This window comes from Arachis stenosperma, chromosome 10 (genome assembly GCF_014773155.1).
Source record: "Arachis stenosperma cultivar V10309 chromosome 10, arast.V10309.gnm1.PFL2, whole genome shotgun sequence".
NCBI lineage: Eukaryota > Viridiplantae > Streptophyta > Magnoliopsida > Fabales > Fabaceae > Arachis > Arachis stenosperma.
The window spans coordinates 88,425,008-88,443,677 of NC_080386.1; the positions used below are offsets into that span (position 1 = coordinate 88,425,008).

Consider the following 18,670-nt stretch of genomic DNA (forward strand, 5'->3'; position numbering starts at 1 on the left):
TATTTTGGAGTCTATAGTATATTCTCTTCTTTTTATTCTATTTTGATTTTCAGTTGCTTGGAGACAAGCAACAATTTAAGTTTGGTGTTGTGATGAGCGGATAATTTATACGCTTTTTGGCATTGTTTTTAGTATGTTTTTAGTATATTTTAGTTAGTTTTTATTACATTTTCATTAGTTTTTAGTTAAAATTCACTTTTCTGGGCTTTACTATGAGTTTGTGTATTTTTCTGTGATTTCAGGTATTTTCTGGCTGAAATTGAGGGACCTGAGCAAAAATCTGATTTAGAGGCTGAAAAGGACTGCAGATGCTGTTGGATTCTGACCTCCCTGCACTCGAAGTAGATTTACGGGAGCTATAGAAGCCCAATTGGCGCGATCTCAATTGCATTGGAAAGTAGACATCCTGGGCTTTCCAGCAATGTATAATAGTCCATACTTTGCACGAGATTTGATGGCCCAAACCGGCGTTGCAAATCAGCTTCAGAATTCCCGGCGTTTAACGTCGGAACTAGTACAAAAATTGGAGTTAAACGCCCAAACTGACATAAAAGCTGGCGTTTAACTCCAGAAAAAGTCTCTACATATGAAAGCTTCAATGCTCAGCCCAAGCACACACCAAGTGGACCCCGGAAGTGGATTTTTACGTCATTTACTCATTTCTGTATACCCTAGGTTACTAGTTCACTATTAATAGGACCTTTTGATATTGTATCTGTACCTCATGACACTTTACACATTTCTCATTGTATCTTCTACGGCATGAGTCTCTAAACCCCATGGTTGGGGGTAAGGAGCTCTGCTGTGTCTTGATGGATTAATGCAATTACTACTGTTTTTCATTCAATCATGCTTGCTTCCATTCTAAGATATCACTTGTTCCTAAACCCGATGAATGTGATGATCCGTGACACTCATCATCATTCTCAACTATGAACGTGTGCTTGACAACCACCTCCGTTCTACCTTAGATTGAGTAGATATCTCTTGGATTCCTTAATCAGAATCTTCATGGTATAAGCTAGAATTGATGGCGGCATTCAAGAGAATCTGGAAGGTCTAAACCTTGTCTGTGGTATTTTGAGTAGGATTCAAGGATTGAATGACTGTGACGAGCTTCAAACTCCTGAGGGCTGGGCGTTAGTGACGAACACAAAAGAATCACTGGATTCTATTCCAACCCAATTGAGAACCGACAGATGATTAGCCGTGCTGTGATAGAGCGTGTTGAACATTTTCACTGAGAGGATGGGAGGTAGCCATTGACAACGGTGAAACCCTACATACAGCTTGCCATGGAAGGAGCCTAGCGTGCTTGAAGAAGAAGACAGTAGGAAAGCAGAGGTTCAGAAGATAGAGCATCTCCAAAACCTCAACCTATTCCCCATTACTGCAAACAAGTACTTATTTCATGTTCTTTTGCTTTTTACAATCAACCCTGATAATTATTGATATCCTGACTAAGAGTTACAAGATAACCATAGCTTGCTTCAAGCCGACAATCTCCGTGGGATCGACCTTTACTCACGTAAGGTATTACTTGGACGACCCAGTGCACTTGCTGGTTAGTTGTGCGGAATTGCAAAAGTGTGATTGCAATTTCGTGCACCAACTCCCTCTCAAGCTTGGATTTTCAGATATCTTGATGATCTTGCATGAGATGTTAGTGATAACTTTATCTAGAAGAAAATAAAAACAAGTGAGATACTCAAGGAGCTCATATGGCCGAATAAGAGAAGAAGAATAGTGATAAACCCCAATTTTGTGGTTTATCTTGTGTTGAATTTAGAGGATTTTATTAACTTATCCCACATTTATTCAATGAAATAGCATGCTTTTGTAATTCTCCCTAATTTGTACTTAATGAGTGAAAACATCCTTTTTAGGCCTTAAAATAGCTAAGTTTAATCCACTTTGATTCCACTCGATACCTTGATATGTTTGTTGAGTGATCTCAGGGTTTATAAGACAAGGATAGGATGAAAGAAGTGAAGAAAAAGCATGCAAAATGGAGAACTCATAAAAAAATGAGCATTTGGAGGATTCAAGGCCACGTGCACGCGTCATCCATGCGTACGCGTGAGGAGAGAATTTGCCAGTGACGCACACGCGTCACCCACGCGTATGTGTGAAAGAGAACTTGGCCAATCAACGCGCACGCATCAGCCACACTCACGTGTGACACTGGTCACGTGACCTCATTAAAGTGAATACACTGTGGGCGATTTTTGATCTTTTCAGGCCCAAATCCAACTCATTTCTGAAGCTATTTGATGTAGAATTGAAGAGAGAACAATGGAGGAGCAATTAGGTAGTGTAGGAAACATGCCTTAGGTTAGTTCTAGAGAAAGAAGCTCCCTCTTCTCTCTAGAAATTAGGGTTTATAGTTTAATTGTCTCTTAGATTTAGGTTTCAATTCTTATTTTCATCTAGTTTCTTTTACCTTTGCTTGTTCCATTGTTTTAATTTCTTTAGTTCCTTTTGTTAATTTCTCATTTTGGTTACTTTTTATGATTGATGAACTCTTGTTAATTTTCCTTTCCTTTAATGCAATTTGATGTTTTATGCTCTTTTCTTGCTTGTTTGAGGTATTGTTATTGATTTCTTACATTGGGTAGTTGTAGAATTTATTATTCTTGAAATTTATCATGATTTCTTTTTATATCTTTCAAGTGTTTGACAAAATGCTTGGTTGGATTTTAGAGTAGATTTTGTGTATTCTTGTCTTGAAAAGAGAAATTGGGCAATCTTGAGTAATTAATACCCAGTTTAGATTAGTGATCTAGAGTGATTAGTTAGTTTTGTATCCATTAACATTACTTATGGATTGGGATTAACTAGTCCTATTTGACTTTCTCTCAATATGAAGATAACATTGTACTTTCTTCCGATGTTGGAGATGACAAAATAGGACTAGCTCTTGTTAACTATTGTATGATAATTAATGACTAGGATAGAAAGTCTTGATTCTCAATCCTTGCCATAAATGTCTCTTTTTAATATTTGATATCCTTAGTGGTCTTCTTTATTTTCTTGTCGTTTAGATTCTAGTCTCTTTATTTGCAAACCCCCCCCCCTTCTTAACCTCATAACCAATAATTGAGCATTCGATTGCAATTCCTAGGGAGAACGACCTGGGAATAATACTCTCGGTTATTTTTATTGAATTTGCATTTGTGACAAATAAAATTAAACTTTGATTGAAGGTTGTTTGTTGGTTTGGACTATACTTGCAAATAGTGGTGGTTTTTCTTCACTTGCTATTTTTGGAAGCTCCAAGAGAAGATAATGAAGTAAAGAATTTATCTCCTTGATCTTCTAAGAAGATGATGGTGTAGAATCAAATTTTATTGGTGGAAAAGCCTGGTGAAGGATGGAAGAACTCATGCCCATTCCCTCGGCTCTCTCACTCTCCTTCTCTAGCTCTCACTCTCTCGGATTGCTCTCCCTTTCTTGCTCCTCTCTTGTGTTTTAATTCACACCAAAGTAACACTTGATAGATGTATATGAAGATTGAATGGTGGAGGAGGTGGTGAGCATTTGAAGACTCCATGAACTCTCTCTCTCTCCCTCCCTCCCTCTCTTCTTTTCACTCTCGATTACTCTCCCACTCTCTCTTCTCTTCATTTTCTTTCATAACATATATAAAAATCAGAAATATTTTTGGTGCGTATATGTATGATGGAGGTAGGATGAGCAACGTTGCATATATTTAGGGAAGGAACACATATTAACTTGCATTCTTATACATGTATCCTTTGTAATTAATGCTTCACTATCCTAATCACACATTTGGTTATGTTTGTGGGAGAGAGAGAAGTAAATTGGTTTGCATTAGAGAAGCGAATCGATTTAGGTTCAAGCTCGATTAAATTTTAATTAGGCTAGTTACTTTGGTTCTTTATTTTCTTTTGGCTAGTCTTCTTAGTAACTTCATGATTTTGGTTAACATGTCAAAGAGAATTTTCTTGATGGCATGGCTGAATTACTAAGGAGATTGAAAACAATAACAGATTAATGACTAAACCGTAAAATTATCATTTCAAACCATATCGATTTAAACAACTAGAAAAACCAGCATTTAAGATATTAATAGAAGAGAGTATCAAATTGTTAAAATATTTTACTAAGGAAAAATTATTCAAGAAAAGTTAGTAATAAAATCTTTTGTAGACGAATTTGTACTCAATTGCCAAAATTTATTATTATCAGTACAGCTTTTAACTTTTGACATATTTTTATTTTTATTGTACCTTTTTTTATTTATACTTATTTTATCTAAATTCGCCTTATTATATTATGATAAATGGTAATTTTTGAATGTTTACAAATTTTTATCGTAGAATTTCTAAAATTTAATTCTGTAAAAAGATGGAGTGTTGTCAAAAATATGACTCAGGCTTAAACTTCAATTTATATATTTTAAAAGGTTTAAATAATCTTTATCATAATTAACTTAGATTAGTCGAGTGGTCAACTCACTCATCCGTTCATTGGCCAGCGGATTATGGATTTTCTTCTGAACACAATTTTTACCCATCATGCCTCGAATATATTATTATTTGAGCATCAAAGTGTCTATACTCCTATCCCCTCATGCATACACGTTGGAAATTCCATCCAATCTCCCAATCTCCTTCGAACATCATTTTCCAAGCATCTGCACCCAAATATATATATATATATATATATATATAGACACGTAATAGTTTTAGTTTATGATGACAATCTAGTAAATATGCTTTGTGTACGAGATGTCTCTGGTACGAGTTGAAGAGTGGATCGAAAACTTGTGGGTCAAGACGGGTGTCAGATTGTTCAACTGGAGTAGTGGAGATGGTACCTGCAAAGACACTCCGATGCTTAAGTCAGAATGGATCTGAGAGGTATAAGGTGTGAGGAATGAATGAATATCTGGAGGGACCTGAGTCCTTTATTTATAGGTGATGGTAGCTATCTTATCTTATCTTGTTTGACTAAGATAAAGGAGCCGTTTGAATTCGAAAGTTGGTTAAGAGCTCTAGTGGGCCGGTTCCGGGCCTTCTAGAGGCGCGATATGGTCGGGACCCGGGTAACCAGGTCCGAGGACCTTTCGGAACGTGGGATCCGTGGGCCAGATCCGTAACAGTTGCCCCCGTAGAGGGAGGTCGGGGGAGGTCGGTCTCTACCGCTGGAGGATGTGACTTGGGTCGTTTGTGGCCTTCGTTGGTTCCTCGGACTCGGGATTTTTAATGGATTCGTCTTTCGAGGGATGGGTGTCGGTGTGTCGGACTAGAGTCGGTTGTTTGACGCGATCTTTGCGTTTCTCGAGGTGTGCTTTGTCAGTTTTACTTTCCCAATGGAGCATTTATCGCGAGGGGACGTTTAGTTTGCTTTTCCTCTTTTGCCCTTATGTGCCGTGTTTTATCCTTGTGGGTATTTGCGTCTTTTCATCCTTTTGAAAAACGTTTTGGATTTCTTGCTTTCCTTCCCTCGTTTTGCTTTTGCATTTGCTACTTTTCTCCTTTGTGGTTTTCTCTTGCCTTGGTGTTTCTCTGGTTTTCTCTGCCGCTCGCTTTTCTGCCTCTTCTGTTTCACGTTTGAATTAACAGGTTGGTATTTCTCATTCTTCCCATTTCTACTTCAGCTCTTGATTATTTCCTGCATTTCTGTTTGCATGCCTGTTTTAGTGTGGGCTGAGATTTTTGGCTGTGTTTGTGCGATGGTCCTAAATCTTGGGATAGTGTGTGTTTAGTTTTCTTGGGGGATGGGTGCTGGTGGTGTAGTTGGCAGTAGGTTTTGGTGTTTCTCCACCGTGTTTTGCCATGCGTTTTTGGCTAATGGTGGTGTTCGCCGTTGTTTTAGGTATGGGTCGTCGGAGGACCGAGGCAGTTAGGGCTCTGGTGGTCCCAGCCGGGGGCGTTCGCTCCCTCTATTCCTGGGTTACCAGTGATGTCTGGGGCACGCTGTCGTGGTTGACGGAGGCGGACCTCCAGCGGCTCCGCGATCAAGGGGCAGTTTATGGGGGTGGGAACGCTGAGCGTGAGTATGAGTTTATCCTTCCTGGGGTCAACGAGAGTGTTTGCTACACCAATCTCGACTCGCCGACCGTACCGGATTGCATGTGGGTGTACGAGGCGATGTTCACCCGACTCAGCGTGCGACTTCCCTTTTCCCCTTTCGTTTAGCAGTTGTTGAGTCGGTGTTCCGTGGCGCCGTCCCAACTGCATCCCAATAGTTGGGTGGCGATCCGATCTTTCGAGCTTGTCTGTGAGTTTCTGGAACTCCCGGTTTCGGTGAATGTCTTCCTTTTCCTTTTCTTGTGTACCTTGCCTATTAAAGAGGGGAAGCACAAGAAAGGTTACATGTCGTTTAGGGCCCAGCCCTACCGTCGGGTCTTTGGTTTGTATGAAGATTTCTTTCATGGGTTTAAGAGTGGGTATTTCAAGGTTAGTCCTGTCGGGGGACATCACCTGTTTTGGTTAACTTTGGAGGGTGAGCGGCGGTTCCCCACCTACTGGAATTTCGGTGCGGGGCCGTCCGTTCTTACTCGGGTGACGCAGGAATTTTTGTCTGCGGAGGATCGGGATGTCGCCCTTGTCTTGTGGCAGTTGTTCGGGGAGCGTCCTCTTAATCCTAGGGATGTGATGGGTGACCCGGTTGCTTGTCGGGCTTATGTTGGTATGTGATGCTTTTCTCCTCCTTTTTTTTGTACTTATGCTTTTTTCTTTTTATGGTCTTTCTTATAGTTGAGATGGCTGGGGGTTTGACGACTTTGGCTAGGCTGAAAGCTCATTTGTCTCCGGGGGCTCCTTCTGGTGGTTCTCCCTCCACTCCGACTTTCCGTCCTACTGATGATGCGAGAGTTGCTTCTGAGGACTTGGTGTTGACTGAGGGTGGCACCCAAGGGTCGGGTCAGGGTGTGGAGGTTGAGGATGATGTGGTGGTTATGTCGCCGGAGGGTGGTTCCCAGAAGCGAAGGAGATCGGAGGATGCTGATAGCGAGAATGTGATGGAGGGGGATGGTGCGGTTCCGTCTGTGATGGACCATCGTTTCGACACTCCGGCCTTCATCGATGAGTATCTTATGCCTGGTACGGAAGACTTCGTTCGTGAATGCGATGTGACTTTCCAGGCAAAGTCGCTTTACCGTTCCCTTCTCCGGTCCGCTGTGATTGTTCGGAAGGCTGAGCCGGTGATGGCTCAGGTGGGTCTTCTAGACAAGAAATTGCGTCAATCTCAGGCTGAGGTGGCGAGGTTGAAGGGGCTGCTTGCGGAAGCTGAATCGGTGAGGGAGAAGGTCGTGGAGGCATCCGAGGAGTCTAGTGCCGAAATCCTTCGCCTTTCCGAGGTTGAGACTTCTCTTCTGTCTCAACTTGGGGAGGAGCGGAGGAAGGGTTCGGATGCTGAGTCTCGGGCTGCCGTGCTCCTTTCTGATGTTGGTGTTTTGAAAGATGAGGTGGCCGCACTGAAAGTGGAGGTCGTGGGTTTGAGGGAGGAGAATGACGTGTTGCTTGCCGATGTGAAGGAAGCTGTTGCTGCTACCGAGGAGACGATGAAAGCTCAGGCTTTAGTGTTGGCACCCGGCGCTGATGTGTCTGTGATGGAAGCTTTCAAGACTGTCCGTGATGGTCAGATTGTAAAACTTGAGTAGCTATGATTATATCTGCTTGTTTTGGATTTTGTATTTTTTGCTTTGATGGTTTCTTGGCCGTGTGGCCGTGTGGTCGTGTGACAATGGTTTCGTGACTTTGTACGAATTTGTTTTTTGATGGTTTCGGCCGTTCGGGCTTTTCTATTTTTAAGCCGTTTTTGGCCTTATCTATCATTTATTTGGGGTGGGTGGCTCGCCGTGTGTTTCGTTTTTGTGGATATCCATTTTTCGGGCCTTGGGGGTGATCAGTCTCCCAGTTGTGGCCGTGATTTTTATTCCGAGTTTAGAGAATATATGAATAAAGAAAATCAAAGGGTATATTGAAAGTTTGACGTTTGGGCCTCGTTAAAACCCTCCGTTTATGGCGGGAAAGAGTACCCAGAATCGAGACTTATGAAAACAAAAATTGAAACAAAAAGGGAATAACAGGAAAGTAATATGAAAATAAAAGGGGAGTTTAGGGGGTCGGCTTATGTGTAGTATCGTTGAAGATTGGCGGTGTTCCAGGTCCTTGGGATCTCGTCGCCGTTGAGTCGTTCGAGCTTGTATGCTCCTTTCCCAATTGTTGCCTTGACTTTGTAGGGTCCCTCCCAGTTAGGGGTGAGTTTTCCTTCTCCTGGGGTTGGGGCGCTGATGTCGTTTCGTCGTAAGACGAGGTCGTCGATCGCGAATTCTCGTCGGATCACGCCGTGGTTATACCTTAGGCTGATTCTTTGTTTTAAGGCTAGTTCTCTGATGTGGGCTATGCTTTTCACTTCGTCAATGAGGTCTCGTTCTGCCGCTTCGTCGTTTCCTCCTATCGTTCTTCTAGGGCTTGGGTCTCCGATTTCTACTGGGATAATCGCTTCTATGCCGTATGTTAGGCGGAAAGGGGTTTCCCCGATAGCCGTTTGGGGGGTTGTTCGGTATAACCACAAGACTGATCTGAGTTCGTCGGCCCATAGTCCTTTGGCTTCGTCGAGCCCTTTTTTTAGTCCTTTGACGATTATTTTGTTCGCGGATTCTACCTGTCCGTTTGTTTGGGGGTGTTCTACCGAACTGAAGCGATGTGATATATGTAGCCCCTCCAGGAAATCTTTGAACTTTTTGTCGGTGAATTGGGTTCCGTTGTCCGAGATTACGATCTCTAGGATCCCGAACCGAGTTATGATCTGTCTCCAGAAGAATTTTCGGCATTGGGTTACCGTGATGGTGGCCAGGGGTTCAGCCTCGATCCATTTAGTGTAATAGTCTTTGGCGACGATTAGGTATCGGAGTTGGCCGGGTGCCGTCGGAAAAGGTCCGACGAGGTCGATACCCCATGTTCCGAATGGTCGTTCTGCCGTTATGACGTTGAGCTGGTGGGGGGCGGCCTGGTGGATGTCAACGTGCCTCTGGCATTCGCTGTAGCTTTTTACTAGTTGCGCGGAGTCCTGGATAACTGAGGGCCAGAAGTACCCGGCTCGGATGACTTTTTGGGCTAGGGTTTTGCCCCCGATGTGGTGGCCACAACAGCCTTCGTGGATTTCGCGGAGTATGTATTCCGTGTCCATGGGTTCGACGCATTTGAGAAGGGGTTGCGAGAGTCCTCATTTGTATAGTTGTCCTGAGACGACGGTGTAATTAGTGGTTTCTCTTTTTGTTCGTTTCGCCTCCTTGGGGTCCTCGGGTAGCGTCCCGTTGAGGAGGTATTGTAGGATGGGGTGGGTCCATGATCTTTCGTTTGAAAGTGTTAGAACGGCGTCAGTTGTGGTTGATATGGATGGTGTTCTAACGACTTCCTAGATTAGCGACCTATTGCCATGTCCTGGTTTGGTGCTGGCAAGTTTGGAGAGGAGGTCTGCCCTGGTATTTCATTCCCTGGGGACGTGTTGTATGGTTATGCAATCGAATTCCTCTTTTAGCTTGTTTACTTTGGTGAGGTATTGCTGGAGTAGGGGGTACCGTATTTGGTAGTCTCCGTTGATTTGGGAACTGACCACCTGTGAGTCGGTGCATACTTCCAAGGTTTTTGTTCCGACCTCCTTAGCTAGAATCAGGCCTGCTAAGAGGGCCTCGTATTCCGCTTAGTTGTTTAAAACCGGAAATTCGTAGCGTACAGACTGTTCAATTGTAACCCCATTTTGACTTTCGAGTATCACTCCGGCTCCTCCGAAAGTGACGTTCGATGAACCGTCGACGTGTAGTTTCCACGATTCGGGGGTGGAGTTTCCCGGTGTCATTTCAGCGACAAAATCGGTCATGGCCTGCGCTTTAATTGCGTTCCGGGGTTCGAAGGTTATTTGGAATTGAGATAGCTTGATGGACCATGCTAGCATTCTTCCTGCTAGATCGGGCTTTTGTAGTACCTGCTTGACCGCTTGGTCGGTCCGAACCGTCACGGGGTGGGCCTGGAAGTATTGTCGCAGGCGCCGGGAGGCCGTGAGGAGTGTAAGGGCTAGCTTTTTTAGGCGTGAATAGCAAGTTTCTGTCTCTTGAAAAACTTTGCTTATGAAGTAGATAGGTTGTTGTTCTCGGCCCTTGTCTTCACGGATGAGTGCCGCTGCGAGTGCTTCTTCCATTATAGAAAGGTATAAGTAAAGAGTTTCACTGGTTTGGGGTTTGGCGAGGACTGGTGGTTCTGATTGGACTTTTTTGAAGTGTTGGAATGCCTCTTCGCAACTTGTTTCCCATCTGAAGGGGGTTCCTTTCTTAATCAGCTTGAAGAAAGGGATTGCTTTTTGTGCCGATGCCCCGAGGAAGCAGGATAGTGCAGTGAGTCGGCCGGTGAGCTTTTGGATGTCGTTGAGATTTCTCGGGCTTGTCATTTCGAGGATGGCTCGGCATTTTTCGGGGTTAGCCTCTACCCCTCGCTGTGTAATCATGAAGCCGAGGAACTTGCCTGCTTCCATTCTGAAGGCGCACTTTGTCGGGTTAAGGCGCATCTGGTGCTTCCGTAGGGTGTTCAGGATGAGTTCGAGATCGCTGATGAGTTGTTCACCGGATTTGGTTTTGGCGAGCATGTCGTCTATGTATACTTCTAATTTGGTCCCAAATAGGTTCTGGAATATCTTGTTGACGAGCCTTTGGTAGGTGGCTCCGGCGTTTTTTAGGCCGAAGGGCATGACTGTGTAGCAGTACGTTCCTTCGGGGGTGATGAAAGCTGTCTTTTCCTCGTCAGGTCAGTGCATGGGTATCTGGTTGTATCCAGAGTATGCGTCCATGAAGCTTAGGTATCGGTGGCCGGATGCGGCATCTACTAATCCGTCGATGTTTGGTAGGGGGAAGGCATCTTTTGGACAGGCTTTGTTTAGGTCCGTGTAGTCGACGCACATTCGCCATTAGACTTTTTGACTAGTACGACGTTCGCTAGCCATATCGTATAGGGTAGTTCCCGAATAAAGTTTACTTCGAGTAGAGATTTGACTTGTCTTTTGACCTCGGCTGCTCGGTCAGGTGAAATTTTCCGTCTTCTTTGTGCCACAGGTTTGGCTTTGGGGTCCACTGCCAGCCGGTGGGACATCAGGGCGAGGTCTATACCTGGCATGTCGGCTGGTGTGAATGCGAATAAGTCTCTGTTCTGTTTTAGGAGTTGGGAGAGATCCGATTTGAGGTCGTACGGGAGGTTCCTGTTGATGAAAGTGTACTCGTCTTTGGTCCGCCCTATTTGTAGTTTTTCCATGTCGCCTTCTGGTTCCGGCCTGGGCTGGCCGTCCTATCGGGCATCCAGGTCGGCTAGGAATATGTCGGCCGTGTCGCAGGACTTTTTTTGTAGAGCAAGGCTCGTGTTATCGCATTCTGCCGCGATTTCTTGGTCGCCGTGGATGGTACCGATGGAGCCATCTTCCGTTGTAAACTTCATGAAGAGGTACTTTGTGAAGATGACGGCGGAGAGATCGTTGATTGTTTTTCTTCCGAGGATGACGTTGTAGGCGGTGGAGTCTTTGAGGACCACGAATTCGGATAGGATCGTCTTCCTTTGGCGTCCCGTTCCAATGGTAAGGGGAAGGGTGATGGAGCCGTTTGGTTTGAGGAAGTTGTCTTCGAGTCCCGTGACGCCGTTACGATGTGTTTGGAGGTTGTCGTTGCGGAGTCCGAGTTTGTCAAAAGCTCCTCTAAAAAGGATGTTAGAGTCTGCGCCTGTGTCCACTAGTATCCTTCGTACTAGCCCTGTCCCAATTTTTGCCGAGATGACGAAAGGGGTGTCTTCAGCCGAGGTGCCGTGTTGGCAATCCTCGGGTAGGAAGGTGATCGCGTTGTTGGTAGTGATGGGTGGGGTTTGGTTCCCGACTGCCAGGACTTTGAGGTCCTTTTTTAGTTCTGATTTTGACTTGCCTGGTGTATCCTTGCCTGTAATGATGTTTACTATTATGGTCGGGTCTTCTTCTGGGCTTCCCCAGGGGGGTTGTCCTTGTGTTCTTGGGTTGCGTCCTTCTCTCTCCAGTGACCTATCCCTTTCAGTGCGTTTTGGTTCTCTGATAATTTTGACAAACTCAGGGAGCTTGCCGTCTCTTATGGATTGCTTGAGGGCATCCTTTAGGTCAAAACAGTCTTGTGTCCTGTGCCCGTGACCACAGTGGTAATCGCAGTAAAGGGTTTTGTTGCCGACAGTTCTTTCTTTGAGTTGTCGGGCTTTCAGGATAATACCACGATCTGCTATTTGGTGGTATATTTCGGTAATCGGGGCTGTCAGAGGTGTGTAGTTAGAGAATTTGCCGATTCGGGGTGGTCGATTTGTGCTTGTTGGCTTGGGATGGTCCTTCTGGCCTTTTCGGGGTGAGGGATTATACCGAGGTGTCGGGTTACCGTGTTGGGTGTTGTCGTGCTGCCGCTTATTGGCGGCTACGACTTGGCTGACTTTCTCGTCGTTTATGTAGTCCTTAGCGACGCTCTGGATCTCGTGCATGGTCCATACTAGTTTGGTAGTGAGGTGCTTGCGGAAGTCCTCGTTCATGAGTCCGTTGGTTAGGCAGAGGCTTGCGATGGAGTCCGTGAGTCCGTCGATTGTTAGACATTCATCATTGAAACGGTCGAGGTATTTTCTTGTAGATTCGTCTTGTTTCTGCGTGACTCCTAATAGGCTGATAGGGTGTTTGGCTTTAGTGATCCTGGAGGTGAATTGGGCCAGAAATTTCTGCGAGATGTCGTGGAAGCCGGTTATAGACCCGTTGGAGAGGGCATTGAACCATTTGATCGCCGGCCCGACTAGGGTTACTGGGAAAGCTCTGCACCGAACCGCGTCGGCGGCCCCTTCGAGGTTCATTCTGGCCTCGAAGGCCGTTAGGTATTCTTGGGGATCCTTGGTTCCATCGTATTTCATGTCGGTGGGTTTATCGAAACCTTTAGGGAGTTTTGCTCTTAGAATCCTTTCAGTGAAAGGCGTGGCCCCCATTATTATGTGGTCATTTCTTGTGCGTTTGGTTTCTCGATGTCGTCGGTCCTCGTCCGTGTCGTGTTGATGGATTGGGTCTCGGGAGGTGCTGCGGTTATGCCTCTTACTGTGTCGCTGATTTGGCGATCTTCCATGTCTGGGATCGCGGGAGATACTTCGGTTGTTCCTTCTGTTATTTTGTCGGTCTAGCGACCTGCCGCGATGGGATCTTGATCTGGAGGTCGTGTGACTTCCGTTCTCGGTGTTGTATTTTTTCTTGGTAACGATTCTGCCCTCGAGTTCTTGCACTCGTAGACAGAGCTCTTGGATTATTTGGGCTGCCTTGTCCCCCGTGTTTTCGGGGTGTCGTGGTCCGGCGAGGTTGGGTCCGTTGTGCACTGGGTCGGTCCGGTGGACGGTGCTGGTTATTCTTCCGTGGAGCGCGGCTTCTTGGTGTTCGGGAGTTAGATTTCTTGTTCAGGAGTTATCTTGATGGCTTATGGAGTGTTCTTCCAGTTCGTCCGCCATTACGGCTTGACCGGCGTAAGTTCCCACAGACGGCGCCAATATATGAGATGTCTCTGGTACGGGTTGAAGAGTGGATCGGGAACTTGCGGGTCAAGGCGGGTGCCGGATTGTTCGATTGGAGCAGTGGAGATGGTACCTGCAAAGACACTCTGACGCTTAAGTCAGAATGGATCTGAGAGGTATAAGGTGTGAGGAATGAATGAATACCTAGAGGGACCTGAGTCCTTTATTTATAGGTGATGGTACCTATCTTATCTTATCTTGTTTGGCTAAGATAAGGAAGACGTTTGAATTCGAAAGTTGGTTAAGAGCTCTAGTGAGCCGATTCCGGGCCTTCTAGAGGCGCGATATGGTCGGGACCCGGGTAACCGGGTCCGAAGACCTTTCGGAGCGTGGGATCCATGAACCGGATACGTAACACTTTGTTTTTTATTTTTTATTTTTTTGTGAAAACGTATAAAGACACATTATTTTGACCTTTATTTATAGGTTTTAATAGATTAAATAGGTTTCATAAATAACAAACGTGATATAAATTAATTATTTAGACAAATTATTTTGATTTGCCAAATCCTACAAGAGTCGAATTAATTTTCACTTGTATCTATATAAATTAATTCTTGAACTTTTTCAAGCTTTATGGAATCTGTGAAGAAACAAAACGAAACAAAAAATTAAAGGAAGAAGAATGTATGTTAATCTTGTATTTATCTAACAAATTTTCGTTACATAATGTCCCATGTATGTCTTTAATAAATCCCACCCACCACCACCACCACCATTTGCGGTATCTCGTGAATGACTCCTCCCCACGTCACTCGCACTAAGTTTTGAAACGTTACATTACATAAACGAGCTTTTCTATTAGGAATTCATATAGTTGATAGTTGATCGTGACTCGTGTTATGTCAGCCTTCACTTAGAGACACAATAATTGTAAATAATAATATTATAAACCAAAAATATACAGCATACTCCATATTAATTAGAGACGTTGACATATCGAATAATGGATGTTGTGAGAAAAATGAGTTCTCTTCTCAATAATACTAGATAACTTTGAGTGTGAGACACATAAGTACACTTCCTATATGATATCCCAAATCATTATTGATGATTAAGGACTATGACGACATAATACATATCTATCTATATATGGATCCGGATGAGTAACTTCATATATATACATGTTTGATATGAATGTCGTAACTTCAAATATTTGTAGAACGAGTAATGACAGAAAATTAACATTTTTTTATTTAATATGAGACAATTTTTTAATTTTTTTATTTTAAATCCTAAATTATAAATTATTAATCTTAAATTTTAAATTATATATTTAATTTTTAAAATTGACTAATATTAACTAACTAAATATTGATTCTCCATATATATTTTCTTTTTAGAATTCAATTTTAACGTTCTAAATAAAAATATATATGATTTTATTATAATGAAAATCTTAAGATTATTAAATTTAAGAGTTAATTTTGAAAATTTGTTTTACAAAACTGAATTCATAAATTTTTTGAAAGGATACAGATTTCATAAATCTAATAATTAAAATATACTAAATTTATATATACATAAATTCTACAAGTTAATTATACTCGGGATTTTAATTTTTTAAAAAACTAAAAAACTTATAATTAGATTATTCTTTAAAATAATTTAATATTAATAGTATTAATAATTCAATCTCATATTTATAGTGTTCATCTCGTGATAAGTATATCTTTGATAAGTACGTTATTACTAAAGAGGTGAAAACTAAGCCGTAACTAGGTGATTAATTTTAAATTTTTAACCATCTATCTGAATCCGTTCGAAAGCATATATACCAGCCATTGCATATATAAATAATCTTACTGAACACCTGAACATAGCTTTTAGTTAGCCCTTTAATATTTGCATGCGTCATGACAGATAAAGCACTAAATCTAATTTCCATTCGGTTGTTAACAAAACCGTACATCACTTTGGATACATATTAAACTTTTAGTTTGGAATAAATAATTTTATGATAATTTTTAGTATGTTGATAAATGTTACGGACATGATTATTTGGATTCTGATGGGTCTTCTGTAATTTGGGTCATCTAAGATAATTTTAAATTTTAATAAATTTGTTAAATTTTTAGATAGCGAAATTTCTTTATCTTAAGATAAGATAATTTATGCCATTTATAAAAGAAGAGTTCAACTATTTTTTAGATATAATCATTTTATTTTATATACTTATTTTTTACCTCTTTAATTCTCTAATTTAAATGTCGAAGTGTTATTACAAGTATTATCTTACCGTTCCAAAAGTTCAACCTTACTATTCTACTGGATCCACGGATACCCAATCCATTATCAGCAGAACAAACTACCATCTACATTTTTAGGTATAGTCTTGTATAATAAATAAACGCAAAAAAAGGTAAAGAGAAAAAAAAAAGAAGAATATTATCATACAAGTGACTTATATAATGCGAGCGTAAAATCACATTGTTTTTTTTGTATTCAGCATTTTTCTTTTTCTTTTTTTTTCTTCTTTTTTTTTGTGTTTTTCCTTCTTTTTTTTTCATATGTTTCATCTTTATTGTCGTTTGTTTTTATTACTTTTATTACTGTTATTGTTGCTACATTTTTTTCTTCCTTCTCTTTCTATTGATTTTGTAACATTATGTATTCTTTTTTTCTTTATTTAATTTTTTCTTCCAAAAAAAATTATGAGAATATGAAATAAGAAGATGAAGAAGAAGAAGTAGTAGAAGATTAGGAGGAGAAAGAGGAAGAGTTTTGAATTATACAGAACATATCAGCACACATACACCGAAAATTTTTAAACAATACACTCGAATATCTTCGTGTTACACCCAAATATCTTCATGTTACACTCAAATTTGCTGCAAATACAGAAAAATGTATCCTCTAATGCTGCATTTCTTTTTCTTCTTCTTTTTTTCCTTATTTCTTTCTTTCTTTTAGTTGAATGAATGCAAGTTCATCCTCTTTCAAGTAATTTTGCAGCATTATATGTTTCTTCTTATTCTTTGTTTGATTTTTTTATTCTTATTAAAAGAGTAAAACAAGAAAAAACTTGAGAAAGTAAAATAAAAAGGAAAAGATGAATAAGAAAAAAGAAGAAGATGGTGATGATGATGAAAAAAAGAAGAAGAACTAGCAGAAGATGAGGAGGATGAAGAGGAAGAGTTTTGAATTATGCAGAACTTATTAGCACACATACACCGAAATTCTTAAACAATACACTCGAATATCTTCGTGTTATACATAAATATCTTTGTGATACACCCGATTTGCTGCAAATACAGAAACATGTTTTCTCTAATGCTGCATTTTTTCTTTCTTCTTTTTTTCCTTATTTCTGTCTTTCTTTTAGTTGAATAAATGTAAGTTCATCATCTTTCAAGTAATTTTGCAGCATTGTGTGTTTCTTCTTCTTCTTTATTTGATTTTTTTGTTTTTATTCTTGTTAAAAGAGTAAAATAAAAAAAAACTTGAGAAGATAAAACAAGAAAAAAAAAGATGAATAAGAAAAAAAAAGAAGAAGATGATGATGATGATAAAAAGAAGAAGAAGAAGAAGCAGCAGAAGATGAGGAGGATGGAGAATAAGAATTTTGAATTATGCAGAACTTATCAGCACACATACACCGAAAATTCTTAAACAATACATTCAAATATCTTTGTGTTACACCCAAATTTGCTGCAAGTACAGAAAAATATTTTCTTTAATGCAATACTTTTACGTTACATTCAATTCAAACCATCAACGATGAAACATTATCCACCTACATAATCATAAACTACTAACTAAAAAATTAACTAGAATCGAACTACACCTCAACCATTTGATTGGACAATAATCAATTTCATTCTAGTTCAATTGACAATATGAACTTGAATTATTCATTATCTTGAACAACGAGATAACTGATGATGAAGGAGAAGGAGGAAAAGGAAGGAGGAGTGACAAAGAAAAATTGTCGGTTAGGAATTTTTACAAAATAAGTCCGTTAAAGTATAGTTCCAAACCAACAAATAACTCTCAATCAAAGTTTAATTATTTTGTCACAAGTGAAAATCAATAAAAACCGAGAGTATTTAAATATCGGATCTTCTCTCAAAAAATTACAAGAAAGTGTGCATGTTAATGATTATGAAGTATTTTTTTTGGGTTTTTATGATATGAGATCAGAAATATAAATAATAAGAAAGTAAGGATATAACTAAAAAAGGTCTTAGCAAGGGATGGAAATTGAAATTCCTATCCTCATTATCATCCTCAATTGTGATAGAAATTGTCTATTGCTCTCACTCAATTAACCTCTAACAATTGAAGGAAAGTCAAGTGAGAAAAATTGACTCTAGTCCACAAGTCCTAATAAAAAAATTAGCTTTAGTAGATTTCAAGCTAACTAACAATTCTCAATCACCAATCAACACTAGATTTTGATAATTCAAGAGTCTCCAAATTACCAATCCAAGCCAAGAATACAAAATTCTATACTAAAATTGAAAGAGACATTTTATTAAATACCTAACATGCATAAAAGGAAAAATAGTATAAATTACAATAATGAAAATCTATAACTACCAATTGAAAGGAAATAATAACAATCACTCAAATAAACATTAAAAAATATAAAACATCAAAATTGCATTAACTCCAAATTAACAAAAGTGTATTAACATAAAGAGTATCAAAATAAAGAGAGTAACAATAAAAGAAAACTACAAGAACTATGAAACAAGAACAAGAAATTGTAAATGAAACTAAATGAAAGTAAAAATTAAATTCTAAAATAAGAAGAAACCTAAATCTAAAATCCTATCTCTCTCTAGAAACATCACTCAAAATATGCTAAAAACTAAATAAATTTATTCGGTGTTGTCTTGGAATGTTTCTCCCCTAGCTTCCATTCAACTTCTGGGCATCCAAAATTGGGTCTAAAGACCCCGCAAATCGCGAGCCATGTGACTTTTTAATGAAGTCACGCACTCAGATCGCACTCAGATGTGTGTATACGCACACTTACTGAATTCTACCTTGTGCGTACGTACAAAATTTTGTGCGTACGCACACTTATGTTCTCCCATTTTGCATGATTTTCTTCCACTTTTCTCAAGCCATTCTTGCCTAATTGACCTGAAATCACTCAACAAAACATA

At 40.6% G+C, this 18,670-nt stretch overlaps 1 protein-coding gene across 1 annotated transcript; it reads right to left on the bottom strand.

Moving 5' to 3' along the window:
* Positions 1-11,306: 11,306 nt before the first annotated feature.
* LOC130957311 (uncharacterized) lies at positions 11,307-12,983 on the bottom strand. Its single transcript, XM_057884181.1, has one exon. It carries the CDS (start codon positions 12,981-12,983, stop codon positions 11,307-11,309), a length of 1,677 nt encoding a protein of 558 aa, XP_057740164.1.
* Between the last annotated feature and the right edge of the window lie 5,687 nt (positions 12,984-18,670).